General features: G+C 40.8%; 1 protein-coding gene across 2 annotated transcripts in view; it reads left to right on the forward strand.

Annotated features, from left to right (window-relative positions):
* LOC129830805 (collagen alpha-1(XVI) chain-like) overlaps positions 1 to 15,165 on the forward strand; it is a 142,646-nt gene that overhangs the window by 77,931 nt on the left and 49,550 nt on the right. For both annotated transcript variants that reach the window (XM_055893547.1, XM_055893548.1), the window contains exons 23-32: positions 3,675 to 3,836; positions 4,185 to 4,229; positions 4,387 to 4,422; positions 4,624 to 4,677; positions 4,865 to 4,915; positions 5,034 to 5,177; positions 12,304 to 12,339; positions 12,707 to 12,814; positions 14,246 to 14,368; positions 14,493 to 14,546. In XM_055893547.1, the coding sequence (XP_055749522.1) occupies positions 3,675 to 3,836; positions 4,185 to 4,229; positions 4,387 to 4,422; positions 4,624 to 4,677; positions 4,865 to 4,915; positions 5,034 to 5,177; positions 12,304 to 12,339; positions 12,707 to 12,814; positions 14,246 to 14,368; positions 14,493 to 14,546 (813 nt within the window). The remainder of the gene's footprint in view (positions 1 to 3,674; positions 3,837 to 4,184; positions 4,230 to 4,386; positions 4,423 to 4,623; positions 4,678 to 4,864; positions 4,916 to 5,033; positions 5,178 to 12,303; positions 12,340 to 12,706; positions 12,815 to 14,245; positions 14,369 to 14,492; positions 14,547 to 15,165) is intronic.

The raw sequence follows: 15,165 nt of genomic DNA on the forward strand, positions 1-15,165 counted from the left end.
GGAGTTCTGCAGAGACGGTTGTCCTTCTGGAAGGTTCTCCCATCTCCACAGAGGAACTCTGGAGCTCTGTCAGAGTGACCATTTAGTTCTTGGTCACCTTCCTGACCAAGGCCCTTCTCCTCCGATTGCTCAGTTTTGCCACTGTGTTCTTGGGGATCTCATCACAATCCTATCTCGGATCTCTACGGACAATTCCTTCAACCTCATGGCTTGGTTTTTGCTCTGTTAACTGTGGGACCTTATGTAGACAGGTGTGTGACTTCCCAAATCATGTTCAATCAATTGCATTTACCACAGGTGGATTCCAATCAAGTTGTAGAAACATCTCAAGGGCAATCAATGAAAACAAGATGCACCTGAGCTCAATTTCAAAGCTCATAGCGAAGGGTCTGAATACTTATGTATATAAGGTATTTCTGTTTATTTATTTGATAAATTTGCAAAAATTCCAACAAAAATTGTTTTCGCTTTGTCATTATGGGATATTGTGTGTAGATTGATGATGATTTTTTTTAATCCATTGTAGAATGAAGCTGTAACGTAACAAAATGTGGGAAAGTCAAGGAGTCTGAATACATTCCCGAAAGCACTGTGTATATAGACAAACAAGTGCATTCAAGGTTCCTCACACACACACACACCACTGGGCCTGTAACCACATACTGTAATTGTTTAGCGGTCTTCCCTATCCCAAACCACAGATCATGTAGTGACATGACAGCTGTATTGTGGCCAGCGTCTCCTCTATGGCTGAATAACTGATCTGTTACGGACAAAATATTAGACATAGTTGACTAACTGATATGTTAGGGAAACCACATTAGATATAGTTGAATAAATGATCTGTTATGGACACCACCTTCAATATAGTTGAATAAATTATATGTTAGGGACACTACATTAGATATAGTTTATTATCTGATCTGTTAGGGACACCACATTAGATATAGTTGACGGACTGATCTGTTAGGGACACCACACTATATATAGTTGACTATCTGATCTGTTAGGGACACTACATTAGATATAGTTTATTATCTGATCTGTTAGGGACACCACACTATATATAGTTGACTATCTGATCTGTTAGGGACACCACATTAGATATAGTTGATTATCTGATCTGTTAGGGACACCACATTAGATATAGTTGATTATCTGATCTGTTAGGGACACCACATTAGATATAGTTGACGGACTGATCTGTTAGTCAACTATATATAGTGTGGTGTCCCTAACAGATCAGTCCGTCAACTATATCTAATGTGGTGTCCCTAACAGATCAGATAATCAACTATATCTAATGTGGTGTCCCTAACAGATCAGATAATCAACTATATCTAATGTGGTGTCCCTAACAGATCAGATAATCAACTATATATAGTGTGGTGTCCCTAACAGATCAGATAATCAACTATATCTAATGTGGTGTCCCTAACAGATCAGATAGTCAACTATATATAGTGTGGTGTCCCTAACAGATCAGATAGTCAACTATATATAGTGTGGTGTCCCTATCTGATCTGTTAGGGACACCACATTAGATATAGTTGATTATCTGATCTGTTAGGGACACCACACTATATATAGTTGACTATCTGATCCGTTGGGGACACTACATTAGATATAGTTGATTATCTGATCTGTTAGGGACACCACACTATATATAGTTGACTATCTGATCTGTTGGGGACACTACATTAGATATAGTTTATTATCTGATCTGTTAGGGACACCACATTAGATATAATTTATTATCTGATCTGTTAGGGACACTACATTAGATATAGTTTATTATCTGATCTGTTAGGGACACCACATTAGATATAGTTGACGGACTGATCTGTTAGGGACACCACACTATATATAGTTTATTAAATGATCTGTTAGGTACACCACATTAGATATAGTTTATTATCTGATCTGTTAGGGACACCACATTAGATATAGTTTATTATCTGATCTGTTAGGGACACCACATTATATATAGTTGACTATCTGATATGTTAGGGACACCACATTAGATATAGTTGATTTTCTGACCTGTTAGGGACACCACTCTATATATAGTTGACTATCTGATCTGTTAGGGGCACCACATTAGATATAGTTGATTTTCTGATCTGTTTGGGACACAACACTTTATATATAGTTGATTATCTGATCTGTTAGGGGCGCCACATTAGATATAGTTGTTTTTCTGATTTGTTAGGGACACCACACTATATATAGTTGACTATGTGATCTGTTAGGGACACTACATTAGACTAACTGATCTGTTTGGACACCACATTAGATTAACTGATCTGTTAGGGGCACCACATTAGATATAGTTGACTATCTGATCTGTTAGGGATGCCACATTAGATATAGTTGACAAACTGATTCATCAGGGACAACACATTAGACTTACTGATCTGTTTTGTCACCACATTAAAGTGATCTGTTTGGACACCACATTATACTAACTGATCTGTTAGGGATGCCACATTAGATATAGTTTATTATCTGATCTGTTTGGACACCACATTAAACTAATCTGTTTGGACACCACATCAAACTGATCTGTTTGGACACCACATTAAACTGATCTGTTTGGACACCACATTAAACTGATCTGTTTAGACACCACATTAAAGTGATCTCTTTGGACACCGCATTATACTGATCTGTTTGGACACCGCATTAAAGTGATCTGTTTGGACACCACATTATACTGATCTGTTTGGACACCACATTAAACTAATCTGTTTGGACACCACATTAAACTAATCCGTTTGGACACCACATTAAACTGATCTGTTAGGGACACCACATTAGATATATTTGACAAACTGATTCGTCAGGGACACGACATCAGAATAACTTATCTGTTAGGGACACCACACTAGATATAGTTGATTAACTGATCTGTTTGGGCACCACATCAGACTAACTGATCTGTCTGGACACCACATTAAACTGATCTGTTTGGACACCACATTAAACTGATCTGTTTGGACACCACATTAAACTGATCTGTTTGGACACCACATGAAACTGATCTGTTTGGACACCACATGAAACTGATCTGTTTGGACACCACATTAAACTGATCTGTTTGGAAACCACATTAGACTAACTGATCTGTTTGGACAGCACATTAAACTGATCTGATTGGACACCACATTAGACTAACTGATCTGTTTGGACACCACATTAAACTGATCTGTCTGGACACCATATTAAACTGATCTGTTTGGACACCACATTAAACTGATCTGTTTGGACACCACATTAAACCGATCTGTTTGGACACCACATTAGACTAACTGATCTGTTTGGACACCACATTAAACTGATCTGTTTGGACACCACATTAGACTAACTGATCTGTTTGGACACCACATTAGACTAACTGATCTGTTTGGACACCACATTAAACTGATCTGTCTGGACACCACATTAGACTAACTGATCTGTTTGGACACCACATTAAACTGATCTGTTTGGACACCACATTAAACTGATCTGTTTGGACACCACATTAGACTAACTGATCTGTTTGGACACCACATTAAACTGATCTGTTTGGACACCACTTTAGACGCTACACCTTAAAGGAAGCATGCCTATTAGTGGGTGTTATCACTAATCTGACTCCCTGTTATGATGTGTGTCTGTGTGCTTGGCAGGGAGAGGTGGGATCGGATGGGGTCAAAGGGGAAAAGGGTGACGCATGTGCTGTGTGCCCCACCCTGGGTGAAATACCTGCTGCCAACATGGTTGCTATGAAACAAACTCTGACACTCAAAGGAGAGAAAGGAGAACCTGGGCTTGGACAGAAGGGAGAACAGGTGAATGTGTGTTTTTTGGAAATGAATGTGTTAGCGTGTGTTCTGTTGTGTTGTCTTGTGTGTCACAGGAGGTTGGTGGCACCTTAATTGTGGAGTTCCGAGCCTTGTGGTAATGGCTGGACGGAATAGGTGGAATGGCTGCAAATACGTCAAACACATAGTTTCCAAGTGTTTGATGCCATTCCTTTTGCTCCTTTCCGACCATTATTATGATCCGTCCTCCCCTCAGCAGCCTCCTGTGGTGTGCGTGTGTGTGTGTGTGTGTGTGTGTTTGTTTGTACCTGTGTTGTTCCTGTTTCTGTGTATCTGACCCGGAAGTAACTCCTCCACTCTGTTGGTGCTTTACAGGGGGAGGCTGGACTCGTTGGCCTGGCAGGTCTGAGAGGAGAAAAGGTGTGTACTGAGTGAGGTTCCAAGTAGGTGCAGAGACTGATGGAATAAATGTGTTTATGTATCTTACCCATTAAAACGACTCTATTGCAAGAATGTTGATTTAGTTCAAAAGCAATTTGTACAGTTCTGTTGACATTACAGTTTATCTTGTTTCCAGGGTAACGCTGGTGGCAAAGGAGCTGACGGTAAAACGGTGAGTGTAGACTACCATTAAGAGTGATTTCACTCTTTTCAGTGACTGATAGTTTTATCAACATACTTTATATTCATAGTTGTCACCCGTTATGATAAAATACTTTCCAGAAATTACTGATGCAGAAATGATTTCAGTTGGAGGTTGCGATTCTCTTTGGAGATAAAGTGATGACATGTACTGTAACTATTTATCTGTTAGGGCAAAACTGGACCCAGAGGACCTAGTGGCAAGGATGGACTGAAGGGGATAAAGGTGAGAGATGGAGATAACAGACACTACATCTAATACTGGCTGATGTCACCATGTTGTGTTAGAGTGTGTTAGAGTGTGTAATGTTGTGTTATGTGTTGTGTTATGTGTTGTGTTAGGTTGTTGTGTAATGTGTTGTGTTAGAGTGTGTTATGTTGTGTTAGAGTGTGTCGTTTGATTCTTCTGACAGGGAGATGCAGGGATTCCTGGTCTGGGAACTCCAGGTCCTAAGGGCGAGAAGGTGAAGTGTGTGTCCGTGCATGTCTACACATGAAAGTATGACTATCCGTGTGTCCACACAGGTGTGTGGGAGAGTTTTGCCACCCATCCTAACCCAGTGTGTCTCCCGTCCACCCCAGGGTGCGTCGTGTGAGGTGTGCCAGTCTTCTCCCTCAGAGGTGGGCAGTGGGACGTCCATAGTCAAGGTGCTAGCAGGTACGCCAGGTGAACCTGGCCTTCCAGGGCCTCCCGGGCTTCCAGGAGTGGGCGCCGATGGCAAACAGGTGAGACCACTCTACCTGACAGGAAGAGAGTTGCAACAGGCTTCTCTGCTGACTTCGTTATCCAGGTTTGTCATAAGTTTGACGATGCTTGTTTAACATGACCAGCCAACAACATACAGATGCGTCTGTCAAACCTACCAAAACACCAACCTGAACGTAGTTCAGTGTGTACAGTGGTTCCTCCTTTAAAAGTTGCGTCATACTGCAGCCTTGCGTGCTGCCGCAGAATTCTGTGGCACGTCATTTAATTCTCAGACATTTTTTCCTGTTACCACAAGTTATTGCTCGTTTGACCACCAGAGGGCATCTTTGCATAGTATTCCGTATTGGCATTACCAGAGAATTGAAAACCTTTTTTGTAATAACATAGTATATGGGATTGATTTTAAGAAATGTGGCTTAACTTCTCTAGGGTATGTGGGATGGTAGCGTCCCACCTCATCAACAGCCAGTGAAACTGCAGGGCGCCAAATTCAAAACAACAGAAATCCCATAATTTAAATACCTCAAACATACAAGTATTTTACACCATTTTAAAGCTTTACTTGTTGTAAATCCAGCCAAAGTGTCCAATTTCAAAAATGTTTTACGACGAAAGCACACCAAACGATTATGTTAGGTCAGAGCCAAGTCACAGAAAAAGACAGCCATTTTTTCCAGCCAAAGACAGCAGTAACAAAAAGCAGAAATAGAGATAAAATGTATCACTAACCTTTGATGATCTTCATCAGATGACACTCATAGGACTTCATGTTACACAATACATGTATGTTTTGTTCGGTAAAGTTCATATTTATATCAAAAAATTTGAGTTTAGGTGGGACACTACTGTCTCACTTGGCAAAAAGTCTCACTTGGCAAGAGCGCCATATTCAAATGAATTACTATGAAAATTACTATAAAATCAAACTTTCATTAAATAACACACGAAAGATACCAAATTAAAGCTACACTGGTTGTGAATCCAGCCAACATGTCAGAATTCAAATAGGCTTTTCGGCGAAAGCATACAATGCTATTTTCTGAGGATAGCACCATTGTAAACCAAGAGAGATAAGCATATTCCAACCCTGCAGGCACGACACAAAACGCAGAAATAAAAATATAATTCATGCCTTACCTTTGACGAGCTTCTGTTGTTGGCACTCCAATATGTCCCATAAACATCACAAATGGTCCTTTTGTTCGATTAATTCTGTCTATATATATCAAAAATGTCCATTTATTTGGCGCGTTTGATCCAGAAAACACAGGTTCCAACTTGCTCAAACGTGACGACAAAATATCTCAAAGGTTACCTGTAAACTTTGCCAAAAAATGTCAAACTACTTTTGTAATACAACTTTAGGTATTTTTTAACGTTAATAATCGATCAAATTGAAGACGGGATGATCTGTGTTCAATACAGTTTTAAAACCAACCGTAGCATGCCTTCTGGTCATGCGCTTCTATCTCACAGGACACCTAGTGACTCGACTTCAAGATGGCCGTATTTCTTCATTACACAAAGGAATAACCTCAACCAATTTCTCTAGACTGTTGACATCCAGTGGAAGCCGTAGGAACTGCAAGCAAGTCGCTTAGAAATCTGGTTTCCCAATGAAAATCTTTGAAAAGAGAGTGACCTCAAAAAGAAAAATCTGAATGGTTTGTCCTCTGGGTTTTGCCTGCTAAATAAGTTATGTTATACTCACATACATGATTCAAACAGTTTTATAAACTTCAGAGTGTTTTCTTTCCGAATCTACTAATAATATGTATATCTTTTTTTCTGCGGATGAGTAGCTGGCAGTTTAATTTGGTATGCTTTTCATCCAAACGTGAAAATGCTGCCCCCTACCCTAGAGAAGTTAATTAATTAGATTAATATTAGGATTTTTCTATTCGGAGAAAAACAAAAAACAAAACCCTTAGGGTTTCCGCTAGGATGGAATGGAAAATATGGCGATGTACAACATGACGGTCGAGAGTAGGCTACAAGACTGGAGGATTCTAAATTGTTTGCCTTCATTAGACAACTTTGTTCCAATATTTCTGTAAATCAGGGATATTTATTCGCATAGTAATTCGTTATGGATCCAGAACTAAATCAACATATGGATTTTGAAAGAGTATTTTTTATCATTATTTTACTAACGAAGTGTGTTTATTTGTTTATTAGGCTAATGTGCAGTCTACAATACATTGTGTAGTAAACATGGGAAAGTGCCTTACATCAGGGAGAGCAGGCCATGTCTGTACTACAGAAGGAGGGGCATAACAATAATGGACAGCACCATGGTGAACAAAGGGCACATATATACAAATACAATCAGTGGGAACAGGGGACAGGTGTGCGCTATGAATGTTCCAGAGTGATCTGTGACAGTACTCCCCCCCTGAAGCGCTGCACAAGCAGCACAACGACACTGGTCTCGAGGACGATTACAGGAACGCAGTGTGGGTCGATCAGGACCCAATGCAGCAGCCAAAGTTGCTGCTGTCGAAGTTGCGGTGGCGTCGGACGGACCAGTAGCAGCGGCGTCGAACGGACCGGTTGTGGCGGCGTCGGATGGGCCAGTTGCGGCTGCTGAAGTAGCGTTGTCGGACTGACCCGTTGTGGCAACGTCGGACGACACAGTTGCAGCTGCCGAAGTTGTGGCGGCGCTGGACTAACCAGTCGCAGGGTCGTCAAACGGGCCATTCCCGCTGTCTCCCTTAATGGTCGATTTTTCTGTCACGTTGGTATAAATGGTTGGGAGACCAGGGGGTTTTATTTACCCAAATTACAGCGTGCCATATACAAGCACGAGGACAAAGACCAAAAAAACACTATACAAAACACAGGGTTGAGACCCAAACAAAAGAGCGAGGAGTACCTTGAATAAATACACAATCGCACAATGATTATGACACTGGACGAGACCCATAATCTTCTGCACAATACACGTGGCACGAAAGCCAAAACAACACAACACACGACCAATGGACATTGGAACAATAATCGACAGCCCAATGGAAACCAAAGGGCACACTTATACAAGTACTAATCAGTGGGAACAGGGAAAGTTCCAGAGGGATCCGTGACACGTGCAGACTTTTTTTTCTTTAAATTATTGTTTTATGTAGGATGCTACATTTTTGACTATTTGCAATTGTAAGTAGGCCTAATAAAAAAAATCCTACTTCTATTAGGCTGTTAAGCCCCATAGCCTACCTCAGCCAGTTAAGTTATTTTATATAGGTCTAGGCTCCGAAGAAATAGACTCCAATTAAGCCCTTTTGTTGTTTGTAAAGTCAAATTCAAAATTCAAAAGGCACTCACACATTTGAGCTATATTTTTTGCAGGTGCATGGCAACAGGTGCATGGCAACAGGTGTATGGCAACAGCCGGATAAGATGAGGAAAAAGAGGAGGAATCTGCACACTGCTCTTGATAGTATCACTGATCTTTAATAAGCTTATGTATCGGCCTCACGGCCTTCGTCAGAGCTCTTGTGAGTTTAAAAAAAGTAGTACCATTATATAGACCTAGCCACACCCACATCCGTTCCACTCATCGAAAGGAGTTGGAGGTGAAGGAAAAACAAATAAGTGCTACCAAATATAACAATATGCATTTCATAAATATTTTTAAAAAAAAATGTGTACATAAAACGGATTAAACACGTCTGTAAAACCACAATGAGGGCATCAACCTACCAAGCCAGTTTTCATAAATCATTGGGTACAGCGTAAGAAAAACGTCAGATTAACTGAAATAGGGGCATAATTCATGTTAAAATTCACAACGTAACATGCATAGGCATTTCATCATTAAGACCATTAGGAAATAATGTCTGGAGGGTGAAAATCCCAAACCATTCTCTTTTACTCAGAGTATTATTAATGTCACCTCCCCTGTCTGATATCTTAACTTTCTCTATGACACAAAATCTAAAGATAGAAATGTCATGTTTTTGTTCATTAAAATGTACAGCGACTGGATAATCCCTGTCACTATTATGTTCACTGATTCTCTGTTTGAGAGAACGAGAGGTTTTACCTACATAGCACAGTCCACTTGGATATTTAATAATGTAGATAACATGGGTGGTGGAGCATGTAATAATGTCATTTATTTGGAACCGTTTTCCTGTATGTGGGTGGCAGAAATATTCACACACATCATATTGTTGCACTGTGCGCAAACTCTGCATTTATAGCTATCATTTGGAACAGGGCGTAAAAGAGCCTGGCTGATTTTCTTTTGTGTCTGGCAGTTGGCATGAACCAATTTATCACGTAAATATAACATGCCAGTGTTTCTTGACCGCATCTCCCACTTTTCACTAGTTCAATGTATATGTGGTTGTGAACATTACGGAGTGTTCTGTAGCTTTAGCGGGTCTTTTAGCAGTTCATCTCGTGTTTTCCCCAATGCCAAATTAAGATCTTCATCCACACATTGTGGAGAATAGCCTCTTCTTAGAAACCTATTGCGCATCTCCTCTGCTTTTTCTAGATGGTCCTGAAAATTATTTGTTGCAAGTCGGGGAGGGGGGGGGGGGGGGTTCCCATCTAGCTCGGCTATTAGACAATTCTTTAGTAAAGGTTGAATAGTATATTGTTCAGCTAATAGACCATCCTACTAGCTTGTGAAAAACTAATAATAATACTTGTTCCCCTTTCCATGTTAAATATTCCAATTGATAAAGTGTTTTTAGCCACAATCGGCCCCAACCCCAATTAATATATTTGGGCACAGTCGATAACGTGCTGGACTTCGGGCTAGAATGTTGAGGGTTCGAAACCTGCTCCCTGCTTGCTATAATGAATGAGTTTGATACACCTGGTATTGGGTATGGCTGAATATGTTTTTGCTTAATAGTGATTTTAGTCAATTATCTTTAAGACAAAAAAACATGCACAATCTTTTGTCTCTACATTAACTAACATATTCCTCTCAATTGTAAATGTTTTGCTTGACTCGTTATGACGTTATAACTACATACATTTGCTTCCCCGTACTGTTTTGTCAGCCATCTTTGCTGAAGTCACCAGGGACGTCAAATTCGTCATTGGAACCACTCGATATGATAGGTCAAATAAAAACCTTGGGACCAAATGCATAATGAGTGCTCTAACTCCCCCTTGTGGTGGTCTGGAGCAATGAAGCCGTGACGCTGTGTACCTCTAAGTCCCGCGGTATAAGCTCAAAACTTTTAAAGGAGTAACCATTATATCTTCACTATTGGAACAGCCAGTTTATGACATACAGTTGAAGTCGGAAGTTTACACACACCTTAGGCAAATACATTTAAACTCATTTTTTCACAATTCCTGACATTTAATTATGTTTTATGTCAGTTAGGATCACCACTTCATTTGAAGAATGTGAAACGTCAGAATAATAGTAGAGAGAATGATTTATTTAATATTTTATTTTTTTCATCACATTCCCAGTGGGTCAGAAGTTTACATACACTCAATTAGTATTTGGTAGCATGGCCTTTAAATTGTTTATCTTGGGTCACACGTTTTGGGCAGCCTTCCACAAGCTTCCCACAATAAGTTGAGTGAATTTTGTCCCATTCCTCCTGACAGAGCTGGTGTAACTGAGTCAGGTTTGTAGGCCTCCTTGATCACACACGCTTTTTCAGTACTGCCCACACATTTTCTATAGGATTGAGGTCAGGGCTTTGTGATGACCACTCCAATACCTTGACTTTGTTGTCCTTATGCCATTTTGCCACAACTTTGGAAGTATGCTTTGGGTCATTGTCCATTTGGAAGACCCATTTGCGACCAAGGTTTAACTTCCTGACTGATGTCTTGAGATGCTGCTTCAATATATCCACATAATTTTCTATTCCTCATGATGCCATCTATTTTGTGAAGTGCCCCAGTCCCTCCTGCAGCAAAGCACCCCCACAACATAATGCTGCCACCCCCGTGCTTCACAGATGGGATGGTGTTCTTCAGCTTGCAAGCGTCCCCCTTTTTCCTCCAAACATAACGATGGTCATTATGGCCAAACAGTTCTATTTTTGTTTCATCAGACCAGAGGACAATTCTCCAAAAAGTACGATCTTTGTCCCCATGTGCAGTAGCAAACCGTAGTCTGACTTTTTTATGGCGATTTTGGAATGGTGGCTTCTTCCTTGCTGAGCGGCCTTTCAGGTTATGTCGATATAGGACTCGTTTTACTGTGGATATAGATACTTTTGTACCTGTTTCCTCCAGCATCTTCACAAGGTCCTTTGCTGTTCTGGGATTGATTTGGACTTTTCACACCAAAGTACGTTCATCTCTAGGCGACAGAACGCGTCTCCTTCCTGAGTGGTATAATGGCTGCGTGGTCCCATGGTGTTTGTACTTCTGTACTATTGTTTGTACAGATGAACATGGTACCTTCAGGCATTTGGAAATTGCTCCCAAGGATGAACCAGACTTGTGGAGGTCCGCAATTTTTTTTCTGAGGTCTTGGCTGATTTTTTTTGATTTTCCCATGATGTCAAGCAAAGAGGCACTGAATTTGACGGTAGACCTTGAAATACATCCACAGGTACACCTCCAATTTACTCAAATGTTGTCAATTAGCCTATCAGAAGCTTCTAAAGCCATGATATAATTTTCTGGAATTTTACAAGCTGTTTAAAGGTGTATGTAAACTTCTGATCCACTGGAATTGTGACACAGCTAATTATAAGTGAAATAATCTTTCCGTAAACAATTGTTGGAAAAATTACTTGTGTCATGCACACAGTAGATGTCCTAACCGACTTGCCAAAACTATAGTTTGTTAACAAGAAATTTGTGGAGTGGTTGAAAAATGGGTTAATGACTCCAACCGAAGTGTACGTAAACTTCCGACTTCAACTGTATGCAGGTAGTCCCCCACCTAACACAGAATACGCCAAAGTGAACTATACATCTAATTTACATGGTAAACTACTGTTTCACACTGCTTAATTACATAGTGTGTGCCTCAGTGGTTAGCACTTTGTCAGGGCTTTATACCTGAATAGGTAGAGCCTTGAACAGGTGTGTGTGTGTGTGTGTGTGTGTGTGTGTGTGTGTGTGTGTGTGTGTGTGTGTGTGTGTACTATTATAGGTGGGTACCACTCTCACTCTCTTTCTGTCTTCTCCTGTTTCTTTACACAGGGTGTGCCAGGTCTTGATGGTCTAAGGGGAGAGAAGGTCAGTTCTTTATGTCAGGTTGCTCTTTATAAAAGTCTCTGAATAGCAATAGCCTTTTACTGCAGTGGGTTAAATCAGGGTCACACAGAGTGTTTCTTGGTAGTCTTAAACAAAACTACTTTCAAACACTCGGGTATCACAAACCCAGATTAAACCTATTACTGGGTTAAGGTACTTGTTTAATTCAGACTAATAATCATTTGATGAAGCTTTGTGCATTGTAATCAGTAACCTTGAATTATTATCCTGGACTGTTGTTAAATCAATCTTAATTTATGAATGTTTAAGTACGAGTCACAGACCAGATCCATGTTTTTGATTACAATGCATTGTTTTTAATGACAACATCATGTGTCTCTGTTGCTAGGGAGACCAGGGTGAGCAAGGAGACCAAGGATTGGCCGGAACCCATGGAACCCCGGGCCTGCCTGGAGAGCCTGGTCGGAATGGACTAACTGGACTGAAAGGAGAGAAGGTATGGAACACCCAACCAACCAACCAACCTATCAATGAGTCAGTCAGTCTGGCTGTCTGGCTGTGTAGCTGGACTGGCTGGCCCTCTGTCTGGTTGGCTGTCTGTCTGGTTGTTTATCTGTCGATCTCCCACATCTGTCAAAGTATCTTATAACGTATCCTAAGGCTGGGCGATATGACGATATATTTCGTGTGACGATAGAAAAACGTCTATCGCTTCACATTATGCTCTTTCGTTTATTTTGTTTTGTCGCAATTCACACTCTTTATGCCAATATTTTTCGTCAATTGGACGTCGCTTTGCATTCTTCCACGTGCTGTGTGGAAGGAAATTTGTAACACAAATAAACATGGAGAGAGTGAACGTGACAGTCGAGAAATGTGGGAGTTGGTGCTAAAACTTGACCCAAGGTGCATCATTTAAATACCTTTTATTTGTTGAGTATAATTCAAAATGTAATAAGAAATAGGCCTTTACATGTGGTCATTTTAAATAAACTATTTATTCATTGAATTTACAGAAAAGTTGTATATTGTGATATGTATCGTTATCGGGATATGAAATTACCTATATTGGGATTTGAAATTACCTATATCGGGATATGAGATTTTGGCCATATCGCCCAGCCCTAACATATCCTTATTTCTCTCTATATATATATATATATATATATATTCTATTTATCTATCTATATATCTATCTATTTCACTAAGTCACTGTTAGATACTAAATAAACAGAGTAAAAACTCACGGATGACTAGTAAAGCTCAAACCAAGTTTATTCACTGACTGGGTCACACAGCTGCATAAGACAAAGACATATTTACACAAGCACTGGTATTAAACCTTCCTCCTATGCTGAGTCTCCTCCTTACACATCTGGACAGCCAATGCATCTCTGTTGCTATACAGGACTTTAGTGATGCCTGTTCTCTCTCACTTCATCTGACCTGACCTCGGCCAAATTCCTCACTCCTTCCCAAATCACGGCTGTTCTGTTGACTTGTACCAGACTGTGGCCCTTCTCCTTTCCAAGGGATACCTGATGTCTAACAATAACATGTTCCAACAGAATGTAAATGTTCTGCATTCCCCTCTCTCCCTCAGTAACATGAGTGAGGATATTTCAGAGATCAAGTTCAGAACCCATCATCACTAACTTACTATGTAACAAACTAATTCACTAACTATCTAACTAATTAACTAACTAACTAGCTAACTAGTCCCGTGTAGCTCATTTGATAGAGCATGGTGCTTGTGACACCAGGGTTGTGGGTTTGATTCTCACAGGGGACCAGTATGAAAAAAACGTATGAAAAATGTATGCACTCACTACTGTAACTCGCTCTGGATAAGAGTGTCTGCTAAATGACAAGAATTTAGACGCTGACATTTCTCTCTCTTTCTGACTATTGTTGTATCCTTCACCAGGGAGATGCGTGTGAGAGCTGTGCGACTGTCTCTGGGGGGCAGGTCAGTGTAGGTGGGGTGCAGGGAGCCAAGGGAGAGAGGGGCGACCCCGGATCCCCAGGAGAGGGAACAGCAGGGAAACACGTGAGTCTGTCTGTCTCAATTTGACCCTGATCTATCACTTTTTTTTGTTTTGGTGTGCGTACTTTTCATATGCATGCTAAAATATAATATCTTCTCTCGCTCTCTCTCTCTCTCCATGTACCAGGGTAAAGCAGGGCTTCCCGGTGTTCAGGGGCCTGTTGGACCTAAAGGAAGCCAGGTAGGACATGTTGATGTGTGTGTCTGTGAGGGTTGGTGAGGTGTTGTAGTTTATCAGTAACTGACTCAGTGTGTGTGTCTGTGAGGGTTGGGGAGGTGTTGTATGTCATCAGTAACTGACTCAGTGTGTGTGTCTGTGAGGGTTGGTGAGGTGTTGTAGTTTATCAGTAACTGACTCAGTGTGTGTGTCTGTGAGGGTTGGGGAGGTGTTGTATGTCATCAGTAACTGACTCAGTGTGTGTGTCTGTGAGGGTTGGTGAGGTGTTGTATGTCATCAGTAAATGACTCAGTGTGTGTGTCTGTGAGTGTTGGGGAGGTGTTGTAGTTTATCAGTAACTGACTCAGTGTGTGTGTCTGTGAGGGTTGGTGAGGTGTTGTATGTCATCAGTAAATGACTCAGTGTGTGTGTCTGTGGGGGTTGGGGAGGTGTTGTATGTCATCAGTAACTGACTCAGTGTGTGTGTCTGTGAGGGTTGGGGAGGTGTTGTAGTTTATCAGTAACTGACTCAGTGTGTGTGTCTGTGAGGGTTGGTGAGGTGTTGTATGTCATCAGTAAATGACTCAGTGTGTGTGTCTGTGGGGGTTGGGGAGGTGTTGTATGTCATCAGTAACTGACTCAG

The sequence above is a fragment of the Salvelinus fontinalis genome, chromosome 32, assembly GCF_029448725.1.
Source record: "Salvelinus fontinalis isolate EN_2023a chromosome 32, ASM2944872v1, whole genome shotgun sequence".
NCBI classification, from domain to species: Eukaryota; Metazoa; Chordata; class Actinopteri; order Salmoniformes; family Salmonidae; genus Salvelinus; species Salvelinus fontinalis.